Here is a 14,235-nt window from a genome sequence, read left to right on the forward strand (position 1 = left end):
TTTTCCAGAAATATTTTTCCATGTTCCTGGGCAATTTGGCAGCTGCAAAACTCTGCAGTAAAGAAGGGTCATTCACTCCCCTCATGGGGAACCTTCTTCCTGTCGGCTGCAGATGTGCTCCCTCCTGCCTGCTTTGATAACTGGGGAGAAAGCATGGCATTTTGGGGTATAGGCTTGTAGAAGGGTTTCTTGGGCTCTGAGGAAGTCACTCATTAGCAAAAGAAGGCTGTTTATCACAAGGACCAGTCTCGCTTCAAGCAAGACTTTTCCCATCAAGAGGAAGAGTTCAGGCAAGGGAAATCTTAGCCTTTGGGTTGGGGAGGCAGGTTTAGCTCCTCCTGCCCCAAGCAAGGGCTGCCTTTGGCTGTTCTGGAGCAGTTCCAGTTCCTCTTGCAGTGTCTTACGATGCCCTTAGTGCAGCATTTTTCTTATTAAAAAAATCATCATGGAGGAGTTGGGCAGAGCCCTTAACAGCTCTTCTTGGGTTCACAGAGAACTGGGGTGTGTGACAGGAGAGGGGCGGTTATCCAGTCCCAAACTGCTCCAACCCTGCTATTCTTCTGCTGCCAGCAGGAGGTTGCAGATCTTGGAGTTGGCTCGGTGTAAGGCAAACTCTTTCCCAGGCATGGTGCCCTGCCTGCCTTTTTGAGTGGTGCTGTTCTGGCTCCCAGCAGACTTGGAAACTGTGAAGATTTCTCTGTGGGACAAGGTGACAGCAAGATGGTCAGGGGGTTGTGGTGGACCTCATCCTCCTCCTAGACCTGCATATTCATCATCTCCTAGGCGAATGGTCTAGGTATGGTGCTTCTACTGATGTCAGCATGAACTTATGGTGTCTTTCCCCCATCCCGACTGGTCTTGACCCATCCTGCTCAGTAAGTGTACAGCCATTAATTCCCTCCTCTCCCCATGAAGTCTTCCCTTATCTCAAGCACATTACGATATTTCTACAGTATCTGGCCATATCCAGAGACTACCTGTATGGGACTTGCTCCTCTTTCAGCTGCAGGCACATGAGCACTGGGCTGCTGGAAAACCTCAGCATAGTGTCAAACTGGACCGAGGTCTCTGCCTCTGTCTGGCTTCTCAGGGTGGCTTGGAGAAAAGGGGTATCTAGCTCTGCCTGGAAATCAATGGCGAGGCTTCCCCTGTGAGAGAGAAGCACATGGGTCTGGTCACTGAGCAATTGCTCCAAACGACCCCACAAGCATCTTAGGTTTGGCCATGGAAAAGGAGTGTGTAACCAGCACCCACCAGACCCCTACCTAACATGTCCACCAGCAAAGCCTGGACCTAGCAAAAGAGCAAGAGGCTGTGGAAAGCCAGCCTACGGTGGAGCATTCCTTGTGCTGGGCCCACTGGGTACCCTGCATCCCTGTCGTCAAGCAGTTTCCTGCCCACTGACCTTGCATTGATGCTGGTTTTCAGTTCCTGCTCCCAAATGCTCACATCCATGTCAGCGGAAATGTCAAGCCCCAGCCCGCCCTGGAGTCTGATGGCCACTTGGAAGCCAGGCTGCAGAGGAATGACCTGGAAGATGGAGAAGACAGACCTTGCTCTGACCGGGCACTGCTCTTGGCTGAGCAGCTGATAACGGCAACAGCTCGTGACTGCTGGGACTGCTAATCCCAACCCCACAGCTGGGCTTGCAAGAAAGGAAACTGAAGCCATGTATGTTCCATGGCAGAAGCAGTCATTCTGCTGTTTTACCATTCCTAAGAGACATCTGGTAGTGCCACCTCGCTCTTAGACCTGTGTCTGCAGTAACATAAAATTGAAATCCACTGGCTCGCGCTGTGGAATTCACTGAGATTTGGTGTGCAGGCAGGTCACACACCCCTCCTCCTTCCCCAATCTGGTACCTGGTGATGGTCCATCAGCAGGAGGTTCCCTTTGACCACACTTGTGGGCTCTCCACTGCTTAACAGGACCTTGGCCATTAAGTCTGTATATCCCTGAAAGAAGATGATCGGACGCAACTGAACATCAAAAAAGATGGCAGACATCCCGGCCATGAGCTCTGGCTCCTCTTCCCCTTCCAAGACATTTTCTCCCAGCATCGAGTCCATCCCTTGTGCTTCAATAGTGACCTAAAACACAGAAGCAGAGATGTGAAAGCTGTATGGAGCAAGGATGGAGAGTCTATTTTTTGTTCTGCAATTCTATTTGAGTTTCTGTATTTGTCCATCCCTAGTGTTGGCACCTCTTGAAGCAGGACAGTGATGGGGTGGGTTGGATGGGGCACCCAAACTATCCCTGAGCACTGTGCAGCAGTGGTGTCATACCCGCTGTGTTCTGGGGGAGTATAGGTCTTCCTTCTCCAGAGCAGGTCTGTCTGGATTCACATCAGTGGTGGGGGGGTACAAATGTATGCATTTCTGGTATGGAGCACACTGAGTGCAGAGGTGAGGTCAAGCACCATAAGGAGGTTATGAGGGGACACAAGTGGAGCAGTGGCATCACTGGATTGGTGCTGTTACCCCTCCACGTATGTGGCCCCCAGCCACTCTCTGTACAACGCACCTGAGCTGCATGAAGCTGCTGTCCATGGCTGAGCAGTGAGAAGTCAGAGACGCTCTTCCTCAGGAATCCACCCTCCAAAAACAGCAGGTCCAGGCCAAAGGTGGAAAGCAGGTCCTGGGTGACTGAAAGGCAGAGAGATATCCATAAGCACCCCTGTGGTTATGTGCAGTGCCTGGCACATCTCTCTGTGAATGAGTCACTGGATGGTGGTGAACCATAAACGCTCTGACAGCAGCAGCAGGGGTGAGGGATGACAAGAAAATACAGAGCCTGTTGATGGGATGTGGAAGGCTGTGATCCTGGCAAGTGCAGCTGTTGTGCCCAGTGCCACTGAGTCAGTGCTCAGCAGGATGGGACTGTGTCTTAAAAGAGCTTGCCAAGATTGATTGTAGCAACGAGGAGGTCACTGGATACATCTAAAAGCAGGATCCCGAGAGCTCCTTGGTAATTGTAAGCCTCCTCAATAGATTGTATGGGCTGGTCAGGGTGGCTGACCTGCACAGATCTCTCATGTTAGCCATTAAATAGCTGATAAAGCTAAATGATTCAGAGGGGAAAGCTTCTCAGCACCATCTCCTTCCATTCTTGCGACAATCAAAGGCTTTAGCATTGCAATATTTTCTTCCAGTTCTTGGCTATTTTGCCCCCACCTACCCCCTACAAGGGTAGGCTGGGCTAATTAGAAGAGGGGTAGAAATGAGAGCTGAGGGGTGAAGATTTAATCAGATACTTAGCAAGCATTGATTGTTGCAGTCTCTCTGAAGTTTGAAGATTTTTATCTCAGTACAAGGATTCTCCTCTTTGAAGAGCTTATTAAAAATACCTGCAGAGCTGAGGAATGGAGCTGAGTATCTTGACTTATCAGGAAAAGCACAGAAACTCCCACCCACAATCTGCCATTTGTTTCACCTCCAGCTGAAGTACCTCTCTCAAATTAGCAGGATTTGGGAAAAGTATGTGGCACAGCCCAGCCATCCTGCTGTAGGGATGTCAGTGGAAGGTGTATATATATATATCTCAGGTGATGGCAGCCAGCCAGCCTCAGCTACTGCTGGAGAACATGCTCAGAAGCCTCACACTGAGACTTTGGGGCATTTCTATAAAACTGAGGCCTCTTCGGAAAGCTGCCTTTCCCTACTAACCCCTACTTCAGCCATTTGAGGGGACAATGGGGTCATTGTCCTCTGTGGTGTCACCTGTCAGAGGTCCTGAGAAAGAAGAGGAGATGCCGGCTTTTGAGAAGAAGTTGTAATTATTTATCCGTGGGTCTCTCATGATGTCTTTCATTATCTTCCTGGAAGCAAGAGGGAAAAGGTATGTCAGCACTGGGAGGGAAGGAGGGGAAAATGTCAGTGCTTGTTACAGAAAGCCATACAAAGGAGGAAATACAAATCTCTGAAGTATCTCTGTTGGTTGCTGACTTCCCAGGGAAGTGTGAGCAAAAAACAGAAATGAGCAGAAATGAGCAGACATGGGCTCCCCTGAAACTTCCCTCTCCTTCAGCTTAGGATAAACCAGTCAGATATTTTTGTACAGCTTCTGCTTAGTTCTGAAGAACGTTGGTGCTCAGTTTGTTTTGTGCAGATAGGAAGATGAATGCAGTTACACATTGTGCACTCCTCTGAGAGACAGTTTTGGCCCCCAAGGACTCTGCTGAAACCACGAGCCTGGGTTCTGCTGCCATGGGGCAGGACAAGGAGGGACAGTGTGTTTCGGCTGGCTGTGTGGAGTCTGCACTAGCAGTCCTCCTCTTTTCTTCCTATAGCAGCTGGGAATTTCCAGACAGCACCAATGCCAGATCTAAGAAGTGATGCTCGCGTGCTTTAAAGGCTAGCTGGCTCAAAAAGCCACAGCTGGAGTGTGGAGGAAGAGAAAAAAACAGTGAGGTAGAACTAGGGGGAAAAATGCAGCCTTCCCCTCCTGACCCACCTTGCTGGGTAGTGGTGGTGAGCATACAGGATACTCTGGACCTTCAGCAGCAGAAATGTTGCCATCTCTGTCTCCATCTCATTGGCAGCCAGCAGGATGTTGATAACATCCATGGGCAAGGGCTCCTTATCCAGGAGGATTTCTGCAGCACCCAGGCGACATGTTTTTTCATAGCTCTTCCTCTTCTCGTGGAAAATTCTCCTCATTGCTTGTTTCACCTGATGAGAGAGGGCAATTAAAATGGTGCTGGTAGGGTGGTAATGTGCAAATGGTAGCTCCATTTTGCACTCCTGATGGCTTGGAACACCAAGCTTTGGCAGCTTTGTTTTGTACCTTGCTGGAGATGTGCTGGGCAGGGAATCGCCGCAGGGCAGAGATGGCTGCAATGGCAACCATGGTGGGACCCTCCTCAGCATGGTCCAGAAGGATAGGGATAGTTTCGGGGAGCGCTGCGTTCCCCAAGGCCAGCAGGTAAATGACCATCTTGGACTCCTCCTCAGTACCTCTTAGCCCCCTGAGGATGGTTTCCACCCCACGCTCCACCTCCTGCTCAGGGTTTCCAGGAGGGCAGAAAAGAACAGGGTGAAGTGGGGGACAGGAGATATTCTGGGCACCCCCAGAAGAGGGGGGGAACATCTGAGAAAGCCAAGCATGGGATGACTCACCTGCAGCCCACACAGTTTCTGGAGGCACAGCTTGCCGACCAGAGAGCCCATGGCAAGTATCCCTGTCTCCCGGACATCAGGGGCCAGCTGCTTCCCATCCAGCTTGTCCTAGGTATCCAGAAAAGGGCAACACAAAGAAGGAAAAAAAAAAGAAAGAGCGCATAAAAAGAGAGAGAAGGAGTATGTTTTATCTCTTACCAAAAAGCATTTGCCCAAAAAGGAAAAACTAGTTCTTACCCGCCTTGAAGGAGGCAATGCATGGTTTAATTGGATAAAATACTGACTATTTCATAGTGGGCTTTAATTAAGCTTTTTTTATCTGTAATTAACGCACTGATATTAAGCACTTTCTGCTGAATGCTTTTCCTCCAAGGAGCATCTACTCCCATTGCCAGTGTCCCATTAAAAGCACAAAATAATCCCATAAGTAGGAAGACGTATTTCTAAATGAAGTATTTTCCTTTTTCCTGCAAACATGCTTGCTGTTCCCTCCTGCCTGAAGTGGGGTGAGGATCCACCAGGCACTCAGGACTCTCAGGCAGGGAGAGAAACGTCCATACTTACTGACACCAGGCGGAGAAGCTGTCCTGAAGGCCGGGGGGAGAAAGCTGCTGCACAGAGAAACTTTTCTAGCAGGGAACTGGGACTGTTGCTGAAATCCAGGAAGTCAGAGAGAGCTGCCAAGGATGCCACTGACTGTGCGGCCACGGCTGCCTCCACAATGAAGGGGCTGGAGCAAGAAAAGGGAAGTCATCAGTGGCACAACCCACCAAAAGAGATGAAGAAGAAACAAGGTACCCTGTGTAGCTCCTCATCCCCCTTTCTCTTCCCCATGGTTTCCTCTTGCTTTAACTCTCCGGAGCTTCAGTTCATAAGTTAAAAAAGCCTAGAAGGTTGGCTCTAGCTCTGAAGTTGCACAGGTTGAGGTATTTCACTGCAGAGAGGAGCCTGGACTCAGTGCCCACACTGGCAAGGAATGGGTGCTATGGCCATGGGTGGATGGTGTGTAAATAACAGACCTCCAATGATACTTGCAGAAAGCCTTGCTGGAGTATTCACTCTGCTCCAAAGCCAGAAAGAAATAAAGCCATGCAGTGTTTGTACAGAACGGCATTAAGAAAAAACAGAATACATTCCCACTATGCAGGATGGCTGCCTGGACCAGGTGTGGTGTAGGACCAGCACCAAATGACCCTAGTTGCCAGAGCCAGGAATGACCCTACATGCCTGAGCCCTGCATGCACAGAAATCGGTTATGGCAAGATAGCTCCTGGGATTCTCACAGAATCTCCTCGGGCGCTGTCCTCAGCAGCTGCAGAACATCTCTCTTCTTGGCACTGCGCAGCATCTGGATGAACCTCTGGAACTGCCAGGCTGTCGCTGCCTTTGAGGTTTCCATTTTGACTCTCTGGCTGTCAAAAGCCTTCAGGTAGGCTCTCAGCTGCAAAGATGAGGTTTACTAGGTGGGAATTTTACCCTCATTATCATGGGATAAAGTTTATACTTGGAAAATACTTAAGAGTGGAGAGGGTCCACTGGGGACATGCAGTTGCCTGCAGGCCCCTACTGCAGCCTCCCACTCCCATTGCTGAGGACTTGTGCTGAAGCCCAAATTCCCCAATCTGTGGTATGTGTCAGGAAAAGATCAGGAGAAACTGGGAGCAGCCCTGGTGCCTTAAAGTTGCAATTTCCAGATTTTCCAGGTGAAAAGCATGGAAGACTTGAGGACACAAAAAACCCCAAACCCTTGTTTGTCCTTGTCAGCCTAACCTGCAGTGGAAATATTTCCTGACCTCAGACCTGTGATGAGTTTAACCCAGCTGTATGTGACAGCTGTGCACCAGGTTTCTTCCCCCATCACAGAAATGCAGCTATGTCGGGGAATCCTTCCACCATAGGTAGCGACATGACACGCTAGGACAGGTAACAGGCCAGGCTGCTTCTCTACAGCACTTCTGGGGCCACATCCTGCCTTGATAGCAGTAACCAGCCTCTCCAAATGCACCACTGTGGCATAACCCCAAATCCTACAGCCTTCTCCTGCCTGCCCAGGGTCTCAGCTTGGGGGAGAGCATGTGGTGAGTTTTGGGGTTGGGTAGAATCACTGACCGATGGGCAGTGGGTGCAGACCCTCCTGAAGGGCAGGCTGGCCATGCTCAGGGGATGGTTCTGTCCCTTCATGCCAGCCAGCGCATCCTTAAGGCTTCGTGCAGCCACCTCTGCTGGGCCAGGTATTGGAGGAGATGCTAGCTGGAGCTGCTGCCTGTGGAGGGAGGAGAAGCCATTGGGAAGTGCTTCATCATTTACAGCCTCCATGGCTCAAAGGCTGGTTGGGTTCATGCAGACTTGGAGAAGGAGGAGATGTGGGGGGCAAGCTGTCGAAAGGTGCCTGGTGTTCCCCCTGTGCCATGCCCAGCTGATGCATTCTGTCCTCATTGTTACCTGTACCAGGCTGTGCCACCCGGGCTGGCAGGAGAGCACTGGACACATCCAACAGATGCACCTTCATCCCATGAGAGACTGCCCAATTAGGGTAGTGTCACAGGGACGTCACTCACCTTGAACTGATTTTGATGCCAGTGGTGGACTTCAGCGCTAGAGACACCATGTGGCTTTCCTCTGCCAGCACTGACTGGAGGAGGTTGTCTTTTACCATGTACTGGCTTCTGCTTGTGGGCTGCCACTTCAGTCCAAAAATCTGGAAAAAAGAAAGGCAAAGAGAAAAAATGCAACCTTTTCTCTCTTTCCCATGAGACTTCTTTCCTCTCTGTTAGCAGCAAAAGAGTTTTCCAGTCCACAAAGTCACCTGCTTTGCTTGCAAAATGTAGGAAAGGAAGATCCAGAAGAGCCTAACCTCTTCCTAGATGTGGGAGAAAGCAGCACCAGGTAAGGACCACAGCAAAGGGGATACTTTGCCCATGGCTGGTGGGGGAAAGAGACTGGTGACACCATATGGACTTTCTGTTTCATTACAACGTGGTGCCACCATGGCTCAGCCACAGAAAAGGGCTGCAAAGGGAGCAGGGTATGCTCCTGCCTGGCTTGGGCGATGAATGGAAACCAAGAACTGGAAATAAATGCCTCCAAAAGCATTGCCCATACTTCAGGTCTATTCGCCAGTGCTCCATAGCTGCCCCAACACATCTGCACAGCATGGGAAGAGCATGAAGCATTGAAGCATGAAGCATTGAAGCATTGAAGCATGGCTCTCAATGCCAAAACCTGCCTCATCCTGACGAGCATCAGCAAGGACATTCTCCAAGTGAAAGTGGAAGCTAAGCAACAGCAATTTCCATGGAGCTCATGCCAAAAGCCTCTCAGCTCCCTCACTATGCTGTGCTGTGTGGTGGCCTTTGGGAAGCTCTCTGGATGTTTTCTTTCCAAAACAAATTATGCACTTGCTGGACTTCACCTCTGCTTCATCAACCAGCTACGATGAGGGGAGTGTGGGACATGCTGGGGGATGTTATCAGAGCAGCTGGGCTTGCACATTGCAGGCCTTGGGGAAGGGAAGAGCTGAACCATGTACAAGAGTGGGTTTTGACAGCAAATGGCATTAGCAGTAATAACATCTGTATTCTAACAGAGCTTTTTTATCCATAGGCTTTGCCTTTCACAGAAGTGGGCAGTATCACTGTTTTGCTGTCACAGCTACAGGCAAGGTCCATAGAGTTGCCTCAATGCAGACTGCAGGCTTGTGGGAAAAATCTGTTGCCAAAAATGTGCTGTGCAGGGTTGGCTATTTTTTAGGTAAATTTGCCATGATGCATACCCCAGAAAGCTTTTATGATATGAACACTCAGAGTTTGACTGCCAGGTGTTGAGACCTCTGTCAAAACCCATGGGCTGTCTGTGTGATAATGTCCATTTTTATATTGAATTCAGTAGAATGTATGGATTTTAAAAGACCCATTGATTTTAATCACAGCAGGTATAATGGCATCAAGATCCACAGAGTTTCATCTATTTAAGTCAGGGCTAAACACAGGCTTCTGCTTTAAATGAAACAAGCAGTGGTCTTTTGCCCTGTCCCCTGTCAACCTAAACCCCAATCCAGTAAGTCTGAGGTTGAGAAAGCATTTCTGTATCCCCACCTTCCCAAGCAGATTAGTTGACAGGTGAGAAGTGATAAAGATGGGATGATGCAAAACATATGCTTCTCCTGAGGTGTGTTGGTACATCCCACTCTGGGTATGGGTCTAGGAGCTAGAGTCCCATCTCAGACTGGTGCAAAAGGCTGAAGCCAGCTGTGACTGAGACTCAAAGCCCACCTGCAGGAAGATTTTGGGGCCAGCCCTGTTGTACTTGATATAAGTTGAGCCCACTACCACGAGAGAAATGACTTGCTTTGTTTATGGAGGTGAATCCAGAGTTCGGCTTTACACAGCTGAGGAGATCTTTTATCTTTGTGATGGAATGGTTGGACACAGTGTATGTGACTTGGCAGCTCCCAGAGACATCCTCCTGAAACACAAAAGTAAGTGACCATGCATAAGTGCGTTTGGCTTTGATTGACCCTGAATAAAATGATCTATGTAGAGAAAAGACACAGAGGACAAATTAATTAATCAAAAATCTAGAAAATGGGCCTTAACTGAGGGTGGTGGTTAGCTCCAAGTGCATCTGGGTGGGAAATTTGCTTTTGAAAATTCAGCCTAACACCACCAGCAGCATCTTTGTGCCTCTATTTTGGGTTTTGAAGTTATTTCATGTTGTTCACAGGTCACTCCAGCTGAGCTCTGGAGGAAGAGATTTCCTTGCTGTTTGCTGGCTTGGCTAGGCAAAACAAATCTTGCTTGGTAGAAATTCTAACGGAGTTTTTTCTCCACTATTCCTGCGATCCAGGGAAAAATGATGATTTTGTAAGTGTGCCCATTCCTGAAAATCATCTACTTATTTTGCTGGAGCAACAAAGCCCATGGTGTTTATCCTGAATTTTGCCTCCTTCGCTGAAGCACCTGGGCTGGCTGTGCTTTGGGGCTGGCTCTCCTGCTGTGGCCTGGTCCCTGGCTTTGGGTAGGATCTGGCCTCAGCTCTGCACCTACCTCCACTGCAGTGCCGGCATGAGGCTGGAGCTGGAGCAGACTGATGATGCCTCGCTTCAGGTTGGAGATCAGGATGCTTTCTGCTTCATTCCCATAGGCAGCTTTGACCTGGAAGGGCACAAAGAGGTGCTGGCTGCAGGGACAACTCTGGAGGCTCTGCAGGCTCTCTGCTGCCTTCGCTGCTGAAAGGCATCTCCTCTGCAGCCTAAGCAATACCCTCTAGATACCTGCAGATTTTTCTCTAGGAGGAGTGTATCCCTCAATAGCATGACCTTTGTGGGTGCATGCCCATGAAATCACACTTCCCTGTTTTTCCAAAGCCTTAGAGGGGAAGGTCAGAAAGGAATATGTATCCCATGGTTAGGACTGAAGCCCTTTTAGCATGTGAAGCTTCATCTCCAGCTGAGCCTGCAGCCCTTTCGGAGGATGAGGCTCCACCTATGGTCATACTGGACCCTGTGGGAGACTGTATATTCCTACATTTCCCACTCTGGTTCCTTGTGTTCTGATAGGAAACTGGAGGTGAAGCAGACGTTTGTATGGGTTTCGTAGCTGGGAGAATCTGGGATGTGGGTAGGAGTGCTCTGCAAGCACGTGGGCAAGCCCAGGAGTTATTCAGCTGACCTTCCCGCTGTTCCAGGAGATGAACACTGGCTGCTGGAGCTCTGCCTGTGATTCCTGGCTCAGTGCAATCTCTGCAGGGGGACCTCTAGTGCCATCCTGGCTCTCCTCTTCTGGCTCATGTTGGGCTTTCAGGTTGCGGACCTATGATGGCAGAAGATGGCAGAAAACAGTGACCAAGCATGTCTGCCCTAAAGTTGCTATGTGTTTTACCTGCACGTGATGGCCTCTTTGTCAGAGAGATCATTTTTCAGGTGGCTTGGGCTAGAAAGGGAAGGAGCTAAAGACAGCATCACTAGTCCCAGGAGGAGTACCCATCCACAATGGCTTTGCCAACTCACACACCTGCACCTGGAGCAGCTCTTCCTTGTCTTGGTCCCTCCAGAGCCTGCACAGCTGGACCAATGCCTCAGCCCGCAGCCAGGCTCCCCGTAGGGACGGTGTGGACGTGTGGTCCAGCTGGACATCCAGGGTATAGTTGTACTGATACAGGGTCTTGGGCTGGAAAGAAAGCAGCTGCAAATCCCCTGAGGAAAGACGCAAATGCTGAAAGTATGAGGTTGCAGATGTCAGTCCTTCCAAATGCTGCAGCCAGCATCCTCCCTTGTAGAAAGAACCTGGACTTGAACTGATGCTTGCAACCTGTATCACTTTGCCTCCTCAAAGTGTCATTTTTATGCCAAGCAGTAGGTATAACTGACGTGTTTGAGGGAAAACATAGGGAGGTTTTAATGGGAAATTATTTGTGCCTGCAATTTGAATATTTGTGTGTTCTTGGGATGGCAGCTGATTCCTGCTTGTGTTTCCAGCCCTTCCTTAAAAATGCTGCCCAGAGTGTTGGCTCTGCTTGGGGATTTCAGGACTTTTTGAAAGTGCCAGGGAAATGCACTTTGATCCTGAAGTAAAGTATCCTGAGCAGGAAACTTATCCAGACAGGAGGGATATCTCAAAGAGTCTTTTCAGCATTGTACATTAACTGGGGCAATATTGACATTTTTATTAAGAGCAGAAGAGAGGCCATATTCTTCATATTGTGTGTTTCCCCACAGAACAGCTAATTCTTAATTAAACCACTGACTTTGTGATGGGGCAAAATGAATTTGGTGCGGCAGCTTTAGATCAGAAGTCCTTGCCTTAATCTCATCTGTCTATAATTATTTGGAGCCCCTTCTCTTGTTCCTACATGAATATGATTGTAGGGAGTAGGATTGCCTTTGCCATGATATAACCAGTGTAATCTATTTTTTTAAGTCACTTCAAATTCTCCTGAAAAACTTGCTGGGCCTCTGAAATGTTTTATAGTTTTGCTACTTTTGCTGTAATAACAAATGAAAGGAATTGAAGGAAGTCCAGCTCTCTCCCTGGGGCTTTGCCCTCTGACTCAGGCTGAAGAGTTTCTGTATTTCTGCACCGTGCACAGTTTAAAAAGCTCCAGCTCTACAATTTTGTTCACCCCCCCAGGGAGGACTTCCACAGTCCCAGAAAATCTTCCTGCCCTGGGAGATGCTCAGTCCATTTGCAGTTTTGGCAATAACTCCTCCCTCCCTCCCTGGAGACTAGGGAGGTGTTGCATTATGGCAAGCTCCGGGAGGATTTTTGTGTACTGGGATAAGCATCCTGCAACTCGGGGCACCCGTGCCCTGTTGCTTCCCTGGACCCGAAGCAGCCCGAAGTCTCTTACCTTTTGCTGTGCTCACGAAGGAAAAACAAAGCAGGCAAATGCATCCCAAACCCGCTTTCAGATTCATGGTGGTCTCTGAGAGCTGGGTAGGAGACAGGGAAGGAAGGGGGGGTGGGTGGGAGAGGGACTATACAACAAAAGCGGGAATGATCTGCAGCGTCAGACGATGGGGCCCAACCTTCTCCCTATCCCCGCCTTATGCACCCAAAGAAAAGCAAATGATTAAACCTTTTCACCAGCCCCCAGCAGCCATGAAGGGTTTGGAAATCAGCTAAGGGTTGCCAAGGGCTGGAGGGTGGGGAGGAAAGCTGCAAAAAAGAGCTGCCAGGAGCATTGCAGGGTGGAGAAATTGCCAGTTTGCCTTGATATGGGAGGGGGATGCTCAGAAAGCTGCTCCGTTCCTCGGTGAACGATCTCTTCCAGCCAAAAGGGGAAGGAATGGTTGCTTTTGAAAGAAAAGACCTGGAAGGGGAAGGGGGAAACCTACTTTTCCATCCTTTTAGTTAGAGACTGGGATTTGCAGCCTGGAGGCTCAAATTACTTAAAGGGCCAGGCTGGAGGGGGATGGGGACATCCTGTTGATGGGTTGGACTATGACCACCGTTATCTATCCCTGCGATCCCCCCCAAACAGCTTGGGAGAGGGTTTAGGAGGTGGGTGCTTTGCTGGTTGTGCTCCACATAGCCTGCTAACCCCTTTGCCCACTAACTGTGGGTTTTTTTCTGTGCAGGAGCTTTTCGAGTGCTGAGTTTAATTGTTTCCTAAAGACACCGCAGGCTGCAAAGGGCCAAAGTCCATAGGAGGTGGCTTAGGGTTCTGTGAAGTCTGTTTACCAAAAATAACAGGCACGTGGGAGAGAGTGGGGCACATCGCACCCTCCTTGTACATGGATACAGGCAGTACTGTCATTATGGATACATTATGGATACAGGCAGTACTGTCATTATGGAAGCAATCTGCATTTTGCAGTAGGACCAAAACCCAATGGGTTTGGTGTTACATCGTTTTCAAGGGCAATCCTCCAGCTCTGCATCACTACTGGATTTTTGGGCCACTAATGTGATCTGAAAAGCAGGACAGATCCAGATGTGAGCTACCTGGGGACAGTCCGCCTATAGGTTTCCCAAACATGGTGTCTCTACTTGGTCTTCTGATGGTCTTTATGGATAAATATCCCATATTTAGATTGAAGCATTTTCTTCTCTTTATTATTGTCTTTCTTGCTGGTCTCTCAGCTTTTCATTCAAGTTTCCTTTTGAGTGATGACCATTAGGGGTATCCTTGAGCCGGCTGTTCAAGATGTATCCACAGGCTGTGACACCATCATTTGCGAGGGTCTGCCTGCATCAGCTTCTCTTCCTGAGATGCACTGAGAAAGCAAAGTGCACTGGGAATGGTGGGATTCCTGCTCACCACAAAAAGCTTAGCCCTTTAGCCAGGGAGGGGAAAAATGAAATATTTCAAAGAACAAAGTGGCCGTTGAGGGTGTAAGTCCTGAAAATAAGGTTGCAGAGTGGTTGTAGCCTAAACACACTACCTGAAGAGGAAAGGAAACAGAGATAGCTTGTGAAAAAGACCCTGCTGAAAAGGGGGCCTCAAACAGGAACTGGACTTCAGCAGGTTTGTTAATTTAGACTTAGGGATGATGAGTCCTTCCGGGACCAGGTTACGGGAAGGGGAAAAGCTGCAATCTGCTTTCCCATAGGCAGCTCCAGACTGCTGACTGCTACCTACCGGGGAGTTGGAGAGGCAAAACCATGTGATAGTCACT

At 49.2% G+C, this 14,235-nt stretch overlaps 1 protein-coding gene across 1 annotated transcript; it reads right to left on the bottom strand.

The window, feature by feature from the left end:
• LOC133223321 (microsomal triglyceride transfer protein-like) lies at positions 1-12,692 on the bottom strand. The gene is made up of 18 exons (XM_061373897.1): positions 12,465-12,692; positions 11,129-11,310; positions 10,787-10,927; positions 10,163-10,270; positions 9,465-9,581; positions 7,676-7,815; positions 7,227-7,380; positions 6,401-6,558; positions 5,682-5,847; positions 5,118-5,225; positions 4,786-4,998; positions 4,453-4,670; positions 3,720-3,817; positions 2,524-2,645; positions 1,863-2,090; positions 1,406-1,530; positions 978-1,148; positions 1-697 (listed from the first exon to the last, which is right to left on the bottom strand). Exons 1-18 carry the CDS (start codon positions 12,529-12,531, stop codon positions 553-555), a joined length of 2,661 nt encoding a protein of 886 aa, XP_061229881.1. The 5' UTR covers positions 12,532-12,692; the 3' UTR covers positions 1-552.
• Positions 12,693-14,235: the final 1,543 nt, after the last annotated feature.

The sequence above is a fragment of the Neopsephotus bourkii genome, unplaced genomic scaffold (genome assembly GCF_033783945.1).
Source record: "Neopsephotus bourkii isolate Nb327-2 ecotype Australia unplaced genomic scaffold, CSIRO-AGI_Nbou_v1 NB_1634, whole genome shotgun sequence".
Taxonomy (NCBI): domain Eukaryota; kingdom Metazoa; phylum Chordata; class Aves; order Psittaciformes; family Psittacidae; genus Neopsephotus; species Neopsephotus bourkii.

Bases quoted from the DNA above. Each gene is read 5' to 3' on its own strand.
- LOC133223321 (XM_061373897.1), bottom strand. From the start codon at position 12,531: ATGAATCTGAAAGCGGGTTTGGGATGCATTTGCCTGCTTTGTTTTTCC. The intron at 10,271-10,786 runs GTCAGCTGAATA...GTGCCCTTCCAG, and splicing joins TCTCCTGGAACAGCGGGAAG to GTCAAAGCTGCCTATGGGAA. The intron at 5,226-5,681 runs GTAAGTATGGAC...CTGGATACCTAG, and splicing joins AGCTTCTCCGCCTGGTGTCA to GACAAGCTGGATGGGAAGCA.